Source organism: Simochromis diagramma, unplaced genomic scaffold, assembly GCF_900408965.1.
Source record: "Simochromis diagramma unplaced genomic scaffold, fSimDia1.1 OVJJ01000602.1, whole genome shotgun sequence".
NCBI lineage: Eukaryota > Metazoa > Chordata > Actinopteri > Cichliformes > Cichlidae > Simochromis > Simochromis diagramma.
The window spans coordinates 11,082,002-11,102,502 of NW_024387040.1; the positions used below are offsets into that span (position 1 = coordinate 11,082,002).

Consider the following 20,501-nt stretch of genomic DNA (forward strand, 5'->3'; position numbering starts at 1 on the left):
TTTATAGTCTAGTTTTTTGCGATAAACAGATCTTGTGTCATGCATGTTGATTTAATATTGATGATTATAATTGGTATCTAGACACAGTGGTTTCTGTCATTTTCTTTACAGTAAGTTTGCTGTAAATGAAATTATGGAAAATTACTGTAAATAAAAGTTACAGTTTGCTTTAGATAAATAAACACACAACATAAAAATATATTTGCAGTAACTGCTGTAAATGCAAATTACTGTAAAACCCAGTCACAGCAAATTTATAGAAAGTGCTGTTTCACCAGGATGTAAAAAGTGCTTACAAACATGGTTCCTGTGAATCCTTTTACAGCTATGACATGTATTGACAGTTTTGTCTACGAATAAAAATGAGGTCGAATCAGAAGTAATTTAAGTTGTGTAGAAAGGCGGGGCGAGTTTGGAAGCGATCCAATCAGAATTTATTTCCTTGTACAGAAAGGTTCCCGGGAAACGTGGGTGTGGGTGGAGGGGCTCATTTATTCCCATGCTCTTCTCACGGAAATCCAATACAATTTCAGCATTTGTAAGGAGAAGAGCGCACCTACCAACGCATTTCGTATTTGATGTCAAGGAAAATAAAATGGAGCAACTCCTGCTGGTAAAAACAGACAAACTTTTACACTTTTTATTTTTCAAATCAAATGAGTCAAATTTAGATTTATTCTGCTATCATCTTGTGATGCCTAGTCGACTGAAACTAAAATAATTTAATGCCTTAATTATGACTAAAACTAAATCCTAATTTGCTGTCAAATTCAACACTGGACCTGCTAAAGGTTAAACCAGCCTGAAGCCTGAACTCACACACTGGGTACATTACTTTATCCTTCATTACTTCAGCTCATTATTATTATTTATTACTGAGACAGACACATTATTTATCATCTAATAATAACTTATGAACGTCTGCGTTTCCTTGTACCAAAATATTCAATGTTCTGCTGTGTTAAGACCCTGAAATATTTTTATCAAGTTAATAAAATCATGGATTTGATTCATTTAATCATTAAACAGAAAGGGACGGTAATAAAGACAATGCTTGTTGGTTGCAATTCTACCTTGTAATTCTGTGGGGCTGTGGTTTCTTGATAATGGTAATAAGATCATAACACTAACCAGGAAAACCAGTCTATTGTTCCTTATGTTGCTTAAAAATTCAATTCATAGACCAACCCTTTGGGGGAAAAGATAAATAATTATTCATTGTTTTAAAGAATCTTATGCTGCTTTATGATCGATTGATGATTCAACATTTAACTTCATATTTTAAATTCAAGTCAACCATAAATTTGTATTTTTATTCATTTATAATTAGATCAACTGTGATCATTTTGAGTAATTAGAGGAACTTTGACATGCAGCATTTAATAAACATCCTCCTAATAAGTAAGCTATTTGTTCTGTGGTATTATTAGAAACTATTTCAGTTCAAAAGTTACCTTAGAGATATTGTTACTCCTGGACATTCTTGGCTTTGAATATCTACTTTGACCTTAACTTATCTAATCAAGTAATCAACAAAGTTATGTACAATCACTGTGGTATGCACATTGTAATATTGTATATGTAATAACACTTATGGCTTACTTATTACTTACTTGTCTTATTAATTAACAATATGAGTTAGTGTAAAATGTCTTTTTTTTAACCATTTCCAGATGTTTCCAGGATTTTAAACATGATAATTAGTTAAACTGAAACTGTGATAGGGCCATGCTATTATAGAACATATTGACTTGCCCATTAAACATGGTCTAATCATTTGCGAGGCACCATAAATGTGTGCACTGAAGTCCTTCATCTCCATGGCCACGTATAGCATGAATCATTAATGTTTGATAAAGAAAAGAAGCTGCCTATAAGAACGGCAAGTCCAGCAGTGATACCATCAGTGAGGGAAACTGCCAACGGGATGGATGTAAGGATACAGTGTTGCATGACTAAACTGGACTAACTACACTGTTTCACTAAATAACTCGCTCCACTTTTTTCTGATCTGCTGCCATGGCGACTGCATGCTGACAGAGTAAAGATTTCTGTTTTTTTTTTATTTATTTATTTTTCAGTGATTTTCTGTCACAATGGAAGAAACTGAAGACAGCATTGCAGTGGTGGGAATTGGATGCAATTTTCCAGGCGGTGAGGACACTTTAGGAAGTTTCTGTCTGTCTGTTATTATTTTACTACCTAATTTGATTGTTGTGCATCACATGGTGTATAGTCAGATCTAGAAGTATTTAGACATGGACATTTTGTGTTTTTGCATCTGTGAACCACCACGGTGGATTTGAAATCAGTCAAGATTATGAAAGTGCAGACTTTCAGCTTTGATTAAAGGGGTTTGACAAAAGTATTAGATGAATTGTTTAGGAACTGCGGTCATTTTCAGAGGCTCAAAAGTAATTTAAAGGGTTGTTACAAAAAACTTGATAGCTGTCCACTGGAACACCCAAAAGATTTGTTCCTGAGGTGAAGGAGGCATTGCTAGGCTTAATCTAGTAGATTCTTAAAACAGGGGCGATTCTAGGATCAAAGCTTTGGGGGTGCTGAGCACCCAGAGAGCTGCCCAGCCAGGCAAGATAAACCTGTCTCTGTCAGTCCCTGCATCCTTAAATGTTGTCCCGAGTTCTCCGTGACTGTCACTTTGGTGCATTTAAACCCCTGTTCCTCCCCGTCCTCGTCGTCTGTTGTCTTCGTCTCCGTTATCAGTCATCATAATTTTATCATCTCTGTCCAAGTCTGCAAATTTCTTTATTAAATCATAAGATTCTTAAATTCATCAAGTCTTTCTGTGCCTGGGTCCTCGTCACAAAACACGACATCATCGTTTTGTACATTTTAACACAATTTAATCCCCACATTTGTGAAAGAAAAGCAAAACACTTTTTTGAAAAGTCTGTAACCAAACCATCAAATCTGATCAAGGTTATTTAAATGCTGCCAAAGAAGAATGGATTGGAATAGAAAAAGTACATATCCTAACCTTAATTACTGGGGGAGAATAATGAATGATGCTCATAGTGAGTAAAAAGTAAACTGAGTACATTTTTTGGACAGAGATTCACTTTTAACATGTATGTATAATATAATACAGATACATAAAAAACACTCCCAAAACAGAATAAATTATTACAAATAAATTATTACAAAATATTAATAAAAACTATAAAAATGGAGGCAACTTTGCCTGTGGTAGAATGTATACCATGCATGAAAAAATCTTTACTGCAGATACTAATTTTACTAATTTAATAATAATAATTTTGTGTTGTAAGATTTATGACTTTCATGCTTTCATAGTGGTACTTAGGAGAGCTTGACATTTTTATCAGGTGGTACACACTGTAAAAAGTTTGAGAAACACTGATAAGTTAAGTGTATGTGTGCTTTTGGAAAACATTTGAAGCTGCAGTACAGAATCTTTGAAACAAGCTTAAAACATCTTTAGAATATGAACAGAGCACTCTGCTTCTCTTTACAGCTCCTCACTCCACCAGGACACTGATTGGCACTTTCTGATAGTGTGCAAATGTGATGTACGTACTGCGGCAGTCATGCAGACAACTGGACAGTCCAAAAGTTGGCCTACCTATTACTGGCTGAGGTTTTAGTAGAGTTGTGGCTGAACCACATAAAAATATATCATTAATTTTAATCTCCCCAATCAATGATAATGTTATGTTGGAATGTTGTTAAAGAGGGTCAAAAATGTTTCAACCCAGTTTGTTTAGCAGATTCTGTATAGCAGCTTTAATATAGGGAGGACACAACTTCCAGATTGTATGAGTAAAATCTTTTTTTTTTTCTCTTTGTCAGTTTAACAGTTTCTGTTTTGCCTGTCACTGTTCCCTGTCTGTTTTCTTACCTGGTTCTTCCTGACCTTGTACTTTCTCCTCACATTCCCCTCTTTCCTCTCTCCCTATTTGGATTGACAATCATACACAAATAGATTGTATTCAATTAGATGAAAAATTACATTAATGTGAAAAAAACTTCTATTAAGATCACTAACAAAAAGTTCTCTCTAAGTGTACTTTCAACCAAAAGGCAAATAACCAAACCACATAAACATCTAATACAAGATATAAATATTGAAACACTGATCCAACATTATTCTTGATTGACGGATCATTTGATCTTACACTTTTACCTGAATGTGGCTCCTTTTTTTGAAAAAACTTCCTTATATCCATTATGAACCTGGCTGTCTCTCTGTACGTACACACACACACACACACACACACACACACACACACACACACACACACACACACACACACACACACAACAGGAGTTATAAGGTTAATGGGCATTCAGTCAGTTAGCTAGTTAGTATCCATTTCAAACAGGACAGTAGTAACAACAGCAGGCTACGGACAATTCTAAGTTTTAGATTTTAAAGAGGCTGTATACATTTCAATGGGAGCAACAGGACGGTCAACACTGCAGGTTACCTGGTGTAATGTTTTTCAGCTAAAAAGAAACATGGTCTGACTCCTACCTAACTATATAAAGAGTAACTGAAGGTTAAATGCAGCCAACATGTCCTGTTTTAAGCCAGGCACTTACACCTCCACTCCGCTGCGTCTCAGCCAACATCGCTCTGGCAGCAAGAGCGCTAAAGCCAGAGTAGGGGAGAGGCGAGCTGGAACAAACCATTTTGGAAGGGGGGGGGGGGGTTATCTATACTTTTGTTGTTAAAATGTTAACTCAAACAAGTACAGTACTGTATGCTTTTTATATTTTTAGTAGTGTGTCACACAAACAGCAAATATTGTCAAAAAAAAGTAAGAAGTCTTTGGGGGTGCTTTGATTCATTTTGGGGGTGCTGAAGCACCCCCAAAAATGGGCTAAAATCGCCCTTGTCTTAAAAAGACACAAATGGTGGTATACAGAGGTAAAAACTGTACCATTCCCCAAACAGTACATTAAGAACAGTGAAAAATCTTTCACTATAGTTACATAAAATTTAAAGTGTTTTATATGTATCTTCTCCCCAAAAACAGGAGAGGGGCTTGACAATTTCTGGAAGGTTCTGGTGAACGGGAGAAACTGCTCTGTGCCAATTCCCAAAGAGAGATTTGACTTAAGCAGCTGGTATGATCCTGATGACAACAAGCCGGGTAAATCCCGCACAGCCAAGGCTGCTCTGATTGACGGGTATGGCCCCTTATCTCGTTTAGATCTGCTTATCTGTTTCACAAATGTGCGCCTATCAATACAGTCATATTAACTTTTGTTTGGCAATTTCACACAATGAAGTGTTGATTAATGAAATCACACTGCTGCTCCTAATTTGTATTAAAACAGAGACGTACCATTTTGATGCTTTTCCAAAGACGGTTTAGTTTTTTCCCCTTTTGAAAATAAAACAAGTGCTCCAAACACTGGACTACTCAAATATGGCCTCTTAACATGATAAACCTCCATCAGTTAGCACAATGTTCCATGGAAATGAGTCTGTTTACATATGTCTAGATGTCCTATTAATACTCGTGAAATAATTTATGATGCATGGTTCAATTTAACCCATTAACTGTCACTGAAGGTTTTTCTTATCAAGTCCATGTTATATTAGATAACAACAACCCTGCTTTATTTTCAAACATAGGGCCATTTCAGAGTGACTACAAAAATTATGAAAAGCAGTTCATTTCTTAACTTTAGGCATCATATTAGATTACTTTAACCTACCTCTGTGCAGGGAGGCAAATTGCCAGTTGATTCAGGTGGTGTTGTTCCTGCTGGAAAACTGCAGAATTCACTCGGTTTTGGCCTTTCCTGCTGAATGTTCTCAATCAGATTCTTTGGGATCTTAGAGTGTAACTCCACAAAAACGTTTTCACCCTGGGAGACCAATTCATGAAGCATAAGTGCTCATAATAGGACTTTTGGGGAATGATAATAAAATATCAGTTGTGCTGTAATCCACCTGGATCGAAGATGACCTAATGGACTGAACATCACCTATTGGCTGTATATAACTGTGAAATACAAATAACAAGATAACCCACTTACAGTGAACTGACTGAGCTGCTTGTTTGACGCTGACAAAGAACAACTGTCTCATATGTTAATCATAAAATATAAGCAATTTAGTGCTCAGTCACCTTCGGTCATAAATGTAGCACATGAACATTAAGGCAGTAAAATGAGTCACAGCGCTGATGGATGCAGTTGTGTTAAGAAAAAAGTTTTGAGGTTTTACATATCAGGATGTAATAAAAATCATCCAGTTCTATCAGGTCTTAAATTTGGGCAAGTACAACCTCAGATGAACTACAAAACGTGACATATTACGCTGTGTCATTATGGGTTTAATTCAAATTGAGCCAAAATGCAGAAGCAGTGTGTGAAAACCTGAGGACACCCCATGATTCAGTAGCTTATAAAATCAACTTTAGCAGCAATAACTTAAAGTTTTCTGCATGACTTTATCAGGCAGGCACTTCACTGTGGAGGAATTTTGGCCAACTCATCTTTGCAATGTTGTTTCAGTTTATTGAGGTTTGCAGGTCTCAACACATCATTTCAGTCTGTTTGAGGTCTGGACTTTGAGGTATTCCAAAACCTTGATTATTTTCATTTTAGCCGTTCTGTTGTAGGATCATTTTCCTTTTGCATGACTCAAATTGGGCCAAGCTTTAGCTGTTAGACAGATTGCTGCACATTTGACTCTAGAATACTTCGGTAAACAGAAGAGTTTGTGGTTGACTTAATGACTACAAAGTCCTCAGATCCTGTGACTACAAAACAAGTCCAAACCACGATCCTGATATGTGTTTACTGTGTGTTATGGCCAAACATCTCCACTTTGGTCTCATCTGTCCAAATGAGTCCTGTGGTTTCTCCAGATGCAACTTTGCAAACTTAAGCAGTGCTGAAATGTTCTTTTCTCTCTTGGCGAAGGCGGTCGCACTTTTTCTCCTCTCCTCCTTCCCCTTATCTTCCCTGCTTAGCCTCTTGTGTCCTTGTCTCGTCTTGTGTGTATTACTTTCCCTCGAACAGTCTCTCACTGTTGTTCTCTAAAACCTAAAGAGAATTATGGATTTGATCAACTGGTCTCTGAATGCTATTGACACCCTTTAACGAGAAGTCTGGGCTCGGGAGAGCCCGAGTGCCCTGGAGGGACTTTCCCTGCCGGATACACGATGGACGGGTGGCAGAACTGGAGGGTCATGTGCCTGGCGGGACTGTCGATCGAGGACGCTGAAGATATCTACCTATTCGGAACCATGATAACAGGGTTCTTGCTGATCGGAGCTGGCTTGGCCCTGACTTATCGGAGAAATAAGAGAGCGGAACCAGCTGTTCAAACCCCCCCCCCCCCCCCAAGGCTGACCGCTGGAATTGAAGCGATGGAACGAGGCGCGACCTCTCACAACGAACGCAGCATGGTTAACACCTTGGAGACGCTTACAGCTGCCGTGAAAACTCAAAGTAACAACATTGAGCGTATGATGGGATACATCAGAGAGGGGCCTGCTCAAAATGACACCCTTGAGCGAAAGTTGGATCACATCGCAGAACGGCTCACTGCAGTTGTGGGGTCTCAGAACCAAAAGAATGACAACACCACGGAACAGAAGTTTGATACCATCATGGGGAGGCTCGCGGCTCTCCAACGGGAGATCGAGAGACCAGTGTCTCTTTTTTTCCTCTTGTACTTTTCCCATTGTTGTGTACTTTTTCAGTGTTTTTTTTTTCTGTAACGCTGCCGATCTCCGACTGTATTCCCATGTGATGTCTTTGTTGTGTGTGTAAGTCGGGGGGGGGGGTCCTATTCCTCTGCGGGGCAACCTGCATATGGCCAATAAAGTATTCATTCAATTCAATTTAGAGAGAAGAGGCTGGTAAACCTTTTCAAACACACCATAAATGTCTGAACTTGAACATTTAATGTTCTAACTGAGGCCTGCAGAGTCTAAGATTGCATTTCACAGGCTGACCTTGAGGTAAATTTGCTGGGACTTCCACTCCTGGGACAGTGAAAAACTGTCTTGAAAGTTTTCCACTTGCCTATAATAATTACCACTAGTCATTGCTGTCTTACCTCTCTGACATTGTTATATCACAAACCCGAATACTCCAGACTAACAAACCACCAAAACACAACTGATCAACAAGTGTGAGGTGCTCAAACTTTCGGATCAGTAAATCAAGTTTGTTTGATTTACTGGCTTGGCTGCTAGTAAACCAGTTAATTTCTATGGAAGTAGTGAAGATCTACTTAGTTTTTCAAAGTTTTTCACACATCGCTTCTGCATTTTGGCTTAGTTTGTTTGTTTGTTTTAATAAATAAAAAGCATGGTGTAATATGTCATGTGTTTTACTTCACTTTAGGTTGTATTGACCTATTTTTGTGACCTGGACCAAATTATATTTGTCATGTCCAGATATGTAAAATTTCCGACTGGAAAGAGAATGTACTTTATTTTCACCATGATTTAGGTTTTTTCTTTCATTGTGTTTTACCAAACTGCAGTGTTTTGTCTTTAGCTCTTTGGATTTAAGCAAATCTGTCTTTCATTTGCATTAGTTTCCTTTCTTTTGGTGGAGTATTGCACAGAAATTGTGGACAAACCAAAAATAGAAACTGATTATAGCAGGGGTAGGCAACCTTTCTGATGGCGAGTGCTAGGGCTGGGCGATATATCGAGTTTTTTAAAAATATCGATATATTTTCATACGAGATATAAGATCTGACAATATCGTTTATATCGATATAGTCTATGTTACGTTATAATTATACTTGTGGAGCCACAGGTTTGCCTCTCTTTCGTCCACTTTTGTCTTTACGCAACGTTACTCGGCCTCGCCTCTCCTTCACTGAACACAACTCCCCCTCCCCCATAGCTTCACCTGCAGGCAATGACAAGATGAAAGCGGAAAATCTCCGTTAACGAGCTACTGCGGATCGCCCCGTGCGTGGGGCTGGACGGCGTCAACGTGTTAGCGAGCTAACCGCACTAACGACATGCAGCCCGGAGGGGCTGCACGGCCTAAAATCCTTTCCTTTTCTCAAAAATCGACAGTGCGCCTTATGTATGAATTCTGGTTGTGCTTACTGACCGCGAACCGATTTTATGTGGTACACAGCGCTCAGCAATCTGTCAAAAAATGTTTTAATATGACTTTGCTAAGCTACGGAGCTGCACCGCTTGATGGATTGTCGGTGGATTACGGCTACCGGGGAGGAGCCTTGCGGAGTGATACGTACTGTGCTTCAACGTAATATTACCGTACTGTGTGTGTATAAGGACCACAAATGGCACCTGTTCAGAGACGTGGTGCAGCTGTGAAATCTGTCTCTTTGTTATTATGCTCAGCGTCTATTAGTTTACATTTTGACTGCACAATTGTGAGCTTTTTGTTATGCACAAAAACAACATTGTTTTCTTTTATTTATGGACCATGATTATTTAATAAATGCTGATAATTTATTTTTGAGTAATTTCTTCATGTACATCTACGCTGTATGTAAATAAAAGTGCCCGTGTGACATCTGGGACACAGTGTGACTAAGAACTCTCTTTTTGTTCTTAACTTATGGCTTAAAAAAAAAAATATCGAGATATATATCTTATATCGCCATCCAGCTAAAAAATATCGAGATATGAATTTTGGGTCATATCGCCCAGCCCTAGCAAGTGCCATTTAAAATTTCCTCTGAAGTCAGTGTGCCATATGATTGCATTAGCAATAAATTTCATAACGCTCTATATGAACAGTTACACAATATATAGAACCACTTTCTAGAATTATATTTGTTTGCAGATGTTGGCAGCTATCAGCAAATAGTTATCAGCTATTTTGAAACAATACAGACACCTTTTATCCATAACAAGAACTCCATAACAGCAAATGAACTGTACAATGGAAAATACAAATGCTTTTTATGGTCTCCTCACAAGAATGATAAGAAAAATAAACTAAGCCAATATGGCATGTCTGTTAATACAGAGACACACATGTTAATGTGATCTTTGGTCTCCCACTCTGAGACACAGGTCTCCGAGTGTCCAGCATTCAGATGGCTACCTGAGGACTCATATGAGAGAAAATCTGCTCACACAGATATGTAGAGCAAAATACTGTCAATAAGGCCTCTGCAATGTTCTGAAGACAGTTAATCTTGTCAGGTAGTGATGTCCAGCAGGTGAAAATGGATTCCAGCTGCTTCAATGTTGCATTAACTGGCATTAACTCAACCAGTTAATGCGAGACAAATCTAGCTGCTCATTTCTGGTTCGATCAGAAAATAAAACATTGGTCCATACACCTGAAAGTGCCAAAAATCCATTGTGTCTCGAGTCTACGGATGTATCCATGTATTTCCGTGGTGCTGAGGCTGTGCTGAGCGGAAAGCTTCTGAAGCTTTTGAAGTGTCGGAATGTGGAAAGCTAACAACGTCCCCCTCACCAGTAGGCTAAGTTATTTTTAGCCAATTACAAGTTGAATCTGGTAGTTGGGGTTGTTAGCTAAGATACCGTCATTAAGAAGAGAAAAAACTAATGTGTCTATGCGAGCTGATTTGCGATGTGCACCGCTGGCGCAGCCATTTATTTTTTGATGCACCTTCTCAGATTAATTCACTGCGTGTCGTGCCCAGGGCTGGACTGGGACAAAAAAAAAAAAAAAAAAAAAACAGCCCGGGCATTTTAACTAAAGACCAGCCCACCAGGTATTAAAGCCATAAAGCCTTTGAATGAAAACAAACGCTGTTGTGACAGTGATGTACAATGTTGTTGGTATATGTATGATTTCTATACATTTTATGTCAGATAAAAACTTTGGTTGTAAGCTTCAGATAATTATTTAATAACAGCCAGACATTTTAGATGAGAATTAGAAAGTATTTCTTTGTGCCCCTCTTTCCCTGCCCCACCTGGCCCCCCGGGCAAAACTTTGCTAGATCCACCCCTGCACAGTTACCAGTCGTCAGCTACATAGAAAAGGATCCTGATGTTGTCTCTCAGAAACAGTTCATAACTTCCCTCCAACTTATTCATGTCACCTAAAAGGTAAACCTGTTTCTCCATCACCTGTTCAGCTCTGATGATTCAGTAAGGACATCTCCTGGTTTCATCTTCATGTTTCCCTCTCACCAGATAACCAAACCGACATAATGACCAGCAGCTTTTGCGGCTGTGGCTCCAGCAAACATCAGCTGATACTAGAAACTAATATTAAATAAATTCTAACAACAGCTGATCAAGCTTAAACATGCTGCTGCTGTTTAGCTTGACATCTGGCACAAAGTGGGTGATAAACAAACTAGAGAGAAAAGCCAATCAGCTGATCATTGATCAGTTTCATGATTAAAGTAGCAACAGGAGAGGGAGGGGGAGAGAATGAGAGTAGAAGAGGCAGCTGTGCAGCATAATGACAGAATAAATCCAGCGTTGTGTCTTTTTCCATCCTAGCTGAAGTACGGGACAAACTGCGTCCCTTCTCAGCACAACACAAAACGCTAATAATTTCTCTGAATGCGGGACGATTCTGTCTTTTTACAGGACGGTAGGCAACTCTACTAACTAACCTTATGAATAAAATAAAGTTCACTATCAGTAACACCATAGCACCCACCCAGCTGTATAGAAATTGTTAGCAATAACATATAACATGCTAGCTAGTACGCAGCACGAGTTATTGTAACTGACTGTAAAAAGTAAGCACAGCGAAAATAAACTCCACCTAAACTTGGTTTATATCTGAACCAGATAGACTGCAGGTCATAACTTCTTACCTGAAGTTCAGTTCACCGGACGGGTGGCTGCCTCGGGTCTCTGCTCCTCCTGCCTCCCCTCTCCCTGATCCACCTGCCAGCCTTCACTACTTGCTAATGTTACTGAATCTGTGGAAGCTCTGCAATGCCACCACCAAACAACTGAGTTATTTTTACACACCGGCCAGCATCTGGCCAATCCACCACCTTTCATTGTTTATACCGTTACAAAAAAAAAAAGAAAATTATCGGGCCACCAGCAAATGCCCGGGATGGCTAGTCCAGTTATGGTCGTGCCATCAGTTAACCCTTCGCGAGCCAACTGTGGCACGTGTGCCTAGGGTTGCCGACCCCTGGATTATAGGTTTGTACAATAGAAACAGCTGTACAGCTTTAGAGTCTGTACATGCATTACACTGTAAATGCAAATGTATGAGAAATAATCTAAGAAGGAAGAATTTAAACCATAATTAGAACATCCCATTGCCCGAATCTGACCTTGTTATTTTTTTGGTATTTTCAGGTTTAATGAATTCGACCACAGGTTTTTCGGCATCAGTGACAGTGAAGTGGAACAAATGGATCCTCAGCAAAAACAGCTCCTTCAGTGTGTCTACAGGGCTTTAGAAAATGCTGGAATTCCAATGGAAAAAGCCAGTGGGACCAGAACAGGAGTGTTTTTTGGTAAGGTACTAAAAGCTTACTTGTGTTTTGTGTTTTTATTGTTTTGTGTTACAATAATGGGTGCTTGATCCAAAACAAAGCTACTTTTTATACCAGAATTACCATCAAAATTTACATCCATTCAAATGAATAATGTTAAAATGATAAGTGCATGACCCGTGTGTTTTATGTATCTCTGTAGGAATAATGAACAGAGATTATGAAACAAATGCTGCACATGTGCACCCAAGTGTGATCAACCACTGGACTGGCACAGGGCTTGCCATGAGTATTGCAGCAAACAGAGTCTCCTATGTCTTCAACTTCACCGGACCTTCGCTGTCCTTAGACTCTGCCTGTTCTTCATCCCTTGTGGCTCTTCATCTTGCCTGTCAATCAATAAAACAAGGTCTGTCCAGCATAGATAACTTCAGGTTAATTAGCAATAGAGGAAATCATTCTGTAGTGTTGTATTTATTTAGAAAGTGGCGTTAGCGTTTAATTAGTTGGGATGATATGGTGTCTTTTATCTTATCAGGGGATTGTGAAATGGCTGTCTGTGGAGGGGTCAGCTGCATCCTTGAGCCAAGAGTTTTTGTTGCGCTGAGCAAAGCCAAGATGATCTCACCTGATGGAACCAGCAAACCTTTTTCCAGTAGAGCAGATGGATACGGCAGAGGGGACGGATGCGGAGTAGTTCTCCTAAAGCCACTGAAAAAGGTCAACATATGCAGATTAATTATAAGAAAATGTCAAATACTTCAGGAATTTAAACATTAAATGGACAGTTTGCCAAAGTGCCAAACCCGGACATTGGCAATGTAGTAGATCAACCAGCTGATGATCCATCACAATTCATAGATTACTATAATACATGAAGTACAGAAAGGAAGTTATTAGTTGTCTTGTCATTGATTGCCTCTGTTGCACAAACTAATGATAATTAAAATCCACTGAGAAGTACAGCAGGATCACAAACTGTCATATTCATTACAGTTAATCTAGTTTAGCTCAAATCTGAGAAATATTCTAGGGGGAGTTGCAATCCTTGTGAATTATGGAGTGACAGACAGATGGGCGATGAACACATCTCATAGACCTGTTGGTCCTTCGGGAGGATGAGCTAAAAACACAACAATGACTCCCTTTTTTTTCATATTGAGTGATAAATTGCAATTAACTGCAGTGACCAACTGTACACTTTCCATCAAACGTGATTGACCTGCTCGCCTAGCCTATAAAAATTGTCTCCAACAGATTGGTTTAGCATTTCATTTTCATTTTTGCACACTTAGTTTAGTTCTAATTAACCAGCTTGAACAAAGGATATTTTCAAATGTATTTTCTGTAGCTGTACAAGTGGCTCCATAGTGCAGTGGTTAAAATGTTTGCCCAAAATGTCAGGAGAAACATGGGTGATTGCACTGAAAGGGCAAAATATTTTTGCCAAATCAAAAATATGGATCCATCCACTGTGTCAATTCGTTGTGAAAAGGGAAACAGTTAAAAGAAGGGTTTCTTTTTTTTATACCTTTACGCAAAATATAGAACATTCCGTTTGATTTAAGACAAAGTGGAAATCTCTGCGGTATTTATCCTTCAGCTGAGTAACTCACATCAGTGCAATCTAGTTTATATATTTATAACTATAAGCTAAAGTTCAAATATGTCATGTAATATGTTTGACTCTGGTGTTAGATGTTCTTTATCAATACACACTTTTATTCATGTTTCATTTTGATCTTTTTGTTGCTTGTCAGGCTCTTCAAGACCATGACTATATCTGGGGTATAATCAGCAAAACTGCTGTAAACCAAGATGGCCGCTCTGTTACTCCAATCACCAAACCATCCATGACACAACAAGAGGAGCTTCTCCGCAGAATCTATTCAGAGTCTGACCTTGCAGATGTCCAGTACATAGAGGCACATGGGACTGGAACCCCAGCTGGAGACCCAACAGAGGCAAGAAGCATTTCCAATGTCATTGCTAAATCTAGACCTCCCGGTTCAAAGACACTCTGGATTGGCTCTGTAAAGAGCAATATTGGACACACAGAATCTGCTGCTGGAGTCGCTGGACTCATTAAGGTTCTCCTGATGATGAAGCATGAGACCATTGTTCCTTCGGTGTTCTACACTGATAAGGCTTCCAGTGTAGATGCCACAGCACTAAACATTAAAATTCCTAAGGAACCAGAAAAATGGGAATGCTCTAGTGCAAGAGTTGCAGGAGTTAACAACTTTGGTTTTGGGGGAACAAATGCACACGCCATTGTCACACAGCACATCCAGCCATATTCTAAGCAAAGGCATGATGAGAAGCAAGTCAAGTATTTTGTCATATCTGCAAATTCTTCAAAATCACTTAACATGATGATGGAAGATACCATCAGTCAGCTACAGGCAGAAAACCGGTTTGATCTAGATTCTTTGCTCTACACGTCAGCTTGCAGAAGAACCCACCAAAAACATAAATACAGAAAAGCCATCACAGTGTCTTCTGTAGTTAATCTAAAAGAGAAGCTAATTGCTACTGTTGGTAAAAATATCAGTGTTGCCTTCTCAGATCCAAGGTTAGTGTTTGTCTTCTGTGGAAATGGTGTCACCTACCATGGTATGTGCATGCAGCTACTAAAAAACGAGCCTATATTCAGAGAAAAGATCAAAGAAATTAAGGAACTTTTCCAAAAGCTCAGTCCTCTGGATATACTGGATACTCTTGAGAGCAAATTTGAGAGCAGTGACTTCAGAAACCCAGACGTTGTCCAACCCCTCCTCTTTGCTATTCAGGTTGGGATTACTACCTTGCTCAGGCACTGGGGAGTCAAAGCTGATGCAATTCTTGGACACTCTGTTGGTGAAGTGGCAGCCGCTCACTGCTCTGGACTCTTGTCTCTGGAGGATGCAGTAAAAGTCATATATTTCCGCAGCACTCTCCAGAGAAAAGTCACCGGGGGGAAAATGCTCGTGATCAGCAACATGGCTGTATCAGAGGTATCTTCACTGCTCCCTCCTTACTCTGGTAAAATTTGCCTTGCTGCATATAACAGCCCACAGTCCTGCACCCTTTCAGGTGAGACAGACGCAATTGAGCGCTTCCATAAGGAGCTAAGCACCTCAGCCAATAGTCAGAATCTGTTCCTTCGTGTGCTGGATGTCCCTGCTGCTTATCACAGCCACATGATGGACCCAATTCTACCAGAAATTGTGGAAAAAATTGGTCTCTTTCAGGCAAATGATCTTGACACAGAGTTGTTCTCAACAGTGACAGGGAAGGAAGTCCAGCAGGGAGATTTCTGCACAGGTGAATACTGGGCTAGAAACATTCGTGAGCCGGTTGCTTTTGAGCAGGCAGTACAGTCAGCAACTAGAGGAAAGAAGCACACTGTGTTTGTTGAGATAGGTCCAAGAAGGGCACTGCAGAGAAACATTATGGAATCTCTGGGAAATGACACGGCTGTCCTTGCCTCTGTGCAGCCAGAAAGAGATCAAGAATCAGTCATGTCTGTTGTCTCTAAACTGTTTGAACTCGGCGTTCAAGTAGATTGGAACACCTTCTATAAAGGCTATGAGACAGTACCTCTGCCTTTTCCTAAATATCAATTTGACTGCTCAGACAGGGATGTTATCATTGGGGCAGCACAGAATAACACAGCAAGCAATCATCCTGTGCTGTGTCAGACGGGAAGTGAAAGCAACATTTTCACTTGTGATTTAAAGTCTGACTCTTCTTTCTACTTGAAAGAGCACAAGCATAATGATGTACCCATCATCCCTGGTGCTTTCTATGCTGAGCTGGGTTTAGCTGCGTACATGGCCAGTGCTAAACCAAAAGTACCTCTCAGTTCACTGCAGCTCAGTGTCAATTTTCACAGACCATTTGTTTTAACACAGAATCCACCTGAAATGAAAGTGCAACTAGAACAAACAGAGAGGGAAACCAGATTCACCGTTTTCTCCTCATCTGTAGCTTATGCATCAGGCACTGTGGTTTCAAAGAAAGAGAGGCTGATTGAGGAGCAGCGCATTTCACTAAGCTCCATCAACAAACGATGCACATCTGTAGTGAGCTTTCAGGAGTTTTATGGGTATCTCTCTCAAGGAGGCTTTCAGTATGGAGACATCTTCCAGAATAAGAAGGATGTGCACTATGGAGATGATCTGAAAGAGGCTTTTGCAAAAGTCTCAGTTCCAGAAGAACTTCAGCCTCATTTGCATGACTACTGCATTCATCCTGTCTTGCTGGATTATCTGATGCAGCTTCTCCCAGTTGCAGTAGAGCACATCTTTGCTGGCAGGCCAGGATTTCCTGCCAAAATAGGAAGTCTTACAGTCTTTGAACCTTTGCAAAATGAGATGACTATTTATCTGAGAGCAACTGATGTGGGCACTGATCACTTTGGGGTTTGTGGGTGCTTTGCAGACAAGGAAGGCAGAGTGTTGGTTGAGGTCAAAAATGTCATAATCAAGTACCTAGGCAGTCGTTCTCATGTGGTAGATGAGTACTTCTACCACAATGCCTTCGATGTTGTCCCAAATGATCACATTGCTACTCTTCCTCCAAAGGCGTTGGTGTTCTGTGATACTTTAGGGATTGCTGATGGTCTAAAGAAACATTTGGACTCAGCATCTACTTACATTCCCATCACATATGCAAAGGACATCTTGGGCAATGGTTTCCCTTCTCTTTTGGCAAGTCTTAAAATCAGAGATATTAGAGAAAACTTTGATGAGATCTTATTTTTGTGGGGCAATGAAGACTTCACATCACGGCCAGTTGAAATCATCCTGCAGAGTCTAGCTGACTGCTGTGAGATTTTCCGCCAAATAGTTGTTGAGCTAAAGCGAATTCACTTCCCAAAATCAATTAGAGCCATAACCTACCGTTCATCTGACATCACAGTAGATCATGTAAGTCCAGGTTTTGCTCTTGTTGGTATGACACGATCGTTCGCTGCTGAGATACCAGATCTTTCTTTTCAGCTGATTGATATGAGCGGGATCTCTCCTGAGGACATTGCAGCTCTGTCTGATGTCCTAAGGTCATACCCATGCAGCAAGCACCCAGAACTGGTGGTAAAAGACGGACAGGTTTTAAAACCTTCCATTGTGCGCACCCCACTAGAAATCACTGACAATGAGATTGGCACTTATACATCTACAGTGTCTGAACCTTGTATTTTTCTGACAGCTGATCCACATGAAATTACGAAACTGAGTGCCATTCGCTCTGACGAGGAGGCTGAGCCGATCAGTGATACATTCATTGAAATCCAGCCCAGTAAGATATGTGTTCACTCATCAGACTATTTCCCAGTCAGCACTTCAAATCTAAAATTCGGCAAAACACTGTATTGGAACAAGCACTCATCTCAGAAACACAAGCTGCTCGCTCTTGACTTCAGCGGTACTGTCATTGCAGTTGGAAAACATGTAAGGAAATTCAAAGTGGGAGAACATGTTGCTTCCTGTTATCCTGTGGTGGCAGCAAGTAAGATCAGAGTACCACAGGAAGTGTGCTACAGCACCAAAAAGTTCCCAGTCCTCAGAAAAACACCTTGTGTTTCCTACTTTGTGCTAGCATGGGAAATCCTTCATCGAGCCTTGCTCGGAGCCAAGCGTAATATAACAATCATATGCTCTGTGCCTGATTCTGCACTATTGAAAGTCTTGGCACTTAGTGCTTGCAAATCAGGCTGGAATGTGAATGTTGAAACGCAGTGCAATGGGACTTTTGTAGGTGCCAGTCAGTTGGGTGCAGTTGTCATTCTGCCTCCATTTGATGAATCCCTAACTGCTCAAATTTGCAACTTTTCAGGGTTACAACATGTTGTAATCGTATGTGAATCTCCGAAGCAGGATCTAGTCGTTGAGGAAGTGTTCCAAAGTGCAAAGGAAGGTGTTCATGTACAGATAACTCAGATGCCAATCATTTTCCAAAAGGGATCCCTGAGAACACACAGGCCATACCTTTATCACTGGCTTAAGTCCTTAAACCTTAATGTGAAATTGGCTCTAGAAAGCTTTACCTTTCAGAGTGCAAAATCTGAACAAAAAAGCATTGATTCAGCAAAACCAGACTCATATTTCAGCTCCAAGAAATTGGCTGTCGTAGCTCTAGAAAATGATGTTGGCAGCACACTGTCTGAGATTCCACTTCTCCCAACAAAAAAACGGCTTTTTCAAAAGAGGTCTGTGTATGTAGTGGCAGGTGGTCTTTCTGGTCTGGGCTTTGAGACTGTTAAGTTCATCTCACAAAGAGGTGGTGAGTACATTGTCATTCTCTCCAGAAGCAAGCCCACACCAGAAGTCCAGCAGGAAATCAACAATGTGGAGAAACTGTGTGGAAACAGCATCACCAGCATGCAGTGTGACATATCTGTTTATGAGAATATGCACAAAGTCATCAATGTCATTGGCAAGAAGTTCCCTGGTTTTCCGATCAGAGGTGTGTTTCACAGTGCAGTAGTCTTGCATGATGGACTGATTGAGACCCTTAACAGATCTCTGTACGAGAAGGTTTTCAGGCCAAAAATAAACGGTGTCCTGAATTTGCACTATGCAACAAAGCACTGTCCGTTGGATTACTTTGTATGTTACTCCTCCATCTCCGCTTTCCTGGGAAACGCATCGCAAACAAACTACGCAGCAGCCAATACATTTCTCGATCTGTTCTGTCAATACAGGCGCAAACTCAGCTTGCCTGCACAGTCTATCAACTGGGGAGCTCTGAACCTTGGTCTGCTCTTGAACAAAGAACATTTCCAGCGTTTTCTGGAAGCAAAGGGAATAATGATTTTAGATGTGGCTGAGATTTATCAATGCTTGGAGCAATGCCTTGTGCTCAACCGACCCCAGCAAGCTGTTTGCAGGTTTCACTTCAAAAACATCAGATACAATATCCTCTCCCAAAATAACGCCTTGACTATGCGCCTTTCTGCATTAGTTGAGGCAGCCTTCCAAAAATCTAGAGAGACTTACTCTGAAACTAAACAAGATGTCTGCGTCTCTCCAAAGGACTATGTTGTTTCTCTACTTAGTGAGACTATTGGGATGGAGCAGAGTGAGCTGAAAGATGATTTACTACTTTCATCCTTAGGCATTGACTCTATGCAGGCTATGACTCTGCAGAATTTGATCTTTCAGAGGAGAGGTGTGAATGTGCCTTTGGTGAAACTATTGGATCCCAATGCAACTATTGCAACAATGGCAGCTCTACTGAGTGAAGGAGCTGAAGGCGAAAGTGTCAGTGAGAACCCAGAGTCTCTACCAGATGAAGCTGAAGTTTCTACCAGATTGTGAAAAACTCAAATGGAGATATTACTTTATGAATACAATCAGCCATCAACAGTAAGAACACTACAATAAGGGATTCAATATATTTTTTCCACTGAGATTCAGTTAAAAAATAAATAAATAAAATGGCCATTGCAATAAAAGAAAGTTCTGATATTAATGCTACTTGTTTACAGAACTTTGCATCCTTTTTGGCACTCATTTTTAGATTTTGGTTGATTTTGTTTTTTGTAATGCGTTTTTTTTAAACAAATGGCATATATTGTACTAACTAGAAGTTTTTAAAAGATATTTTATGTCACTGTTTTACTCACCAATATGGTACAGAAAAAAAGCGGATTGCAACTAAACATGTAAGTCTGTATAAATGCGTTTACTGCTAAATTATGTAAAGTAAGTGCCTTATCTTGTATTATTTTTTAAAATTGAAATAAATGTTTTATCTTTATAATTGGTCTTGCTGCATCTGTCACTGGGTTCTCTCCTTCTACTATCTACTATCAGTGCTTATCACTGTTAACTGATTAATTCTGAGTGTTTATCAACTTTATGACACTAATGGAAAAAAGCTTTATGAATGATCATTTGGCAGCACACATGATTTCTGAACCTTCTGCTGAGCACAAAATTATCATATCGTATGGAAAGGTCAATTTGGTCCCAGAGAGATGAATATGTGATAAAATAAAATAAAAAATATCATAGAGCAATTTAATATCCACTGCACTTTGGTTTTAAAATTTGAAAAGGTTTCACCTAAGCTATCATGATGTATCATGTCTTTATTATAATTCTTT

General features: G+C 39.8%; 1 protein-coding gene and 1 long non-coding RNA gene across 5 annotated transcripts; one reads left to right on the forward strand and one right to left on the reverse strand.

The window, feature by feature from the left end:
* The first annotated feature begins 490 nt into the window (after window positions 1-490).
* On the forward strand, window positions 491-20,152 carry LOC120741194 (phenolphthiocerol/phthiocerol polyketide synthase subunit C-like). Of its 4 annotated transcripts, none has more exons than XM_040043925.1 (7): window positions 491-613; window positions 2,082-2,154; window positions 5,022-5,175; window positions 12,267-12,427; window positions 12,609-12,815; window positions 12,945-13,126; window positions 14,167-20,152. In XM_040043925.1, exons 2-7 carry the CDS (start codon window positions 2,097-2,099, stop codon window positions 19,708-19,710), a joined length of 6,306 nt encoding a protein of 2,101 aa, XP_039899859.1. In that variant the 5' UTR covers window positions 491-613; window positions 2,082-2,096; the 3' UTR covers window positions 19,711-20,152. The 4 variants fall into 4 exon arrangements, with proteins under 4 accessions (XP_039899859.1, XP_039899860.1, XP_039899861.1 ...); XM_040043927.1 differs by lacking the exon at window positions 491-613 and adding an exon at window positions 3,497-3,551; XM_040043926.1 differs by lacking the exon at window positions 5,022-5,175.
* LOC120741199 lies at window positions 12,249-13,884 on the reverse strand. The gene is made up of 2 exons (XR_005697572.1): window positions 13,035-13,884; window positions 12,249-12,795 (listed from the first exon to the last, which is right to left on the reverse strand). It is a non-coding gene; the product is annotated as an uncharacterized LOC120741199 (long non-coding RNA).
* Window positions 20,153-20,501: the final 349 nt, after the last annotated feature.

Bases quoted from the DNA above. Each gene is read 5' to 3' on its own strand.
- LOC120741194 (XM_040043925.1), top strand. From the start codon at position 2,097: ATGGAAGAAACTGAAGACAGCATTGCAGTGGTGGGAATTGGATGCAAT. The intron at 2,155-5,021 runs GTGAGGACACTT...CCCCAAAAACAG, and splicing joins TGGATGCAATTTTCCAGGCG to GAGAGGGGCTTGACAATTTC. The intron at 12,816-12,944 runs GTCTGTCCAGCA...TTATCTTATCAG, and splicing joins CTGTCAATCAATAAAACAAG to GGGATTGTGAAATGGCTGTC.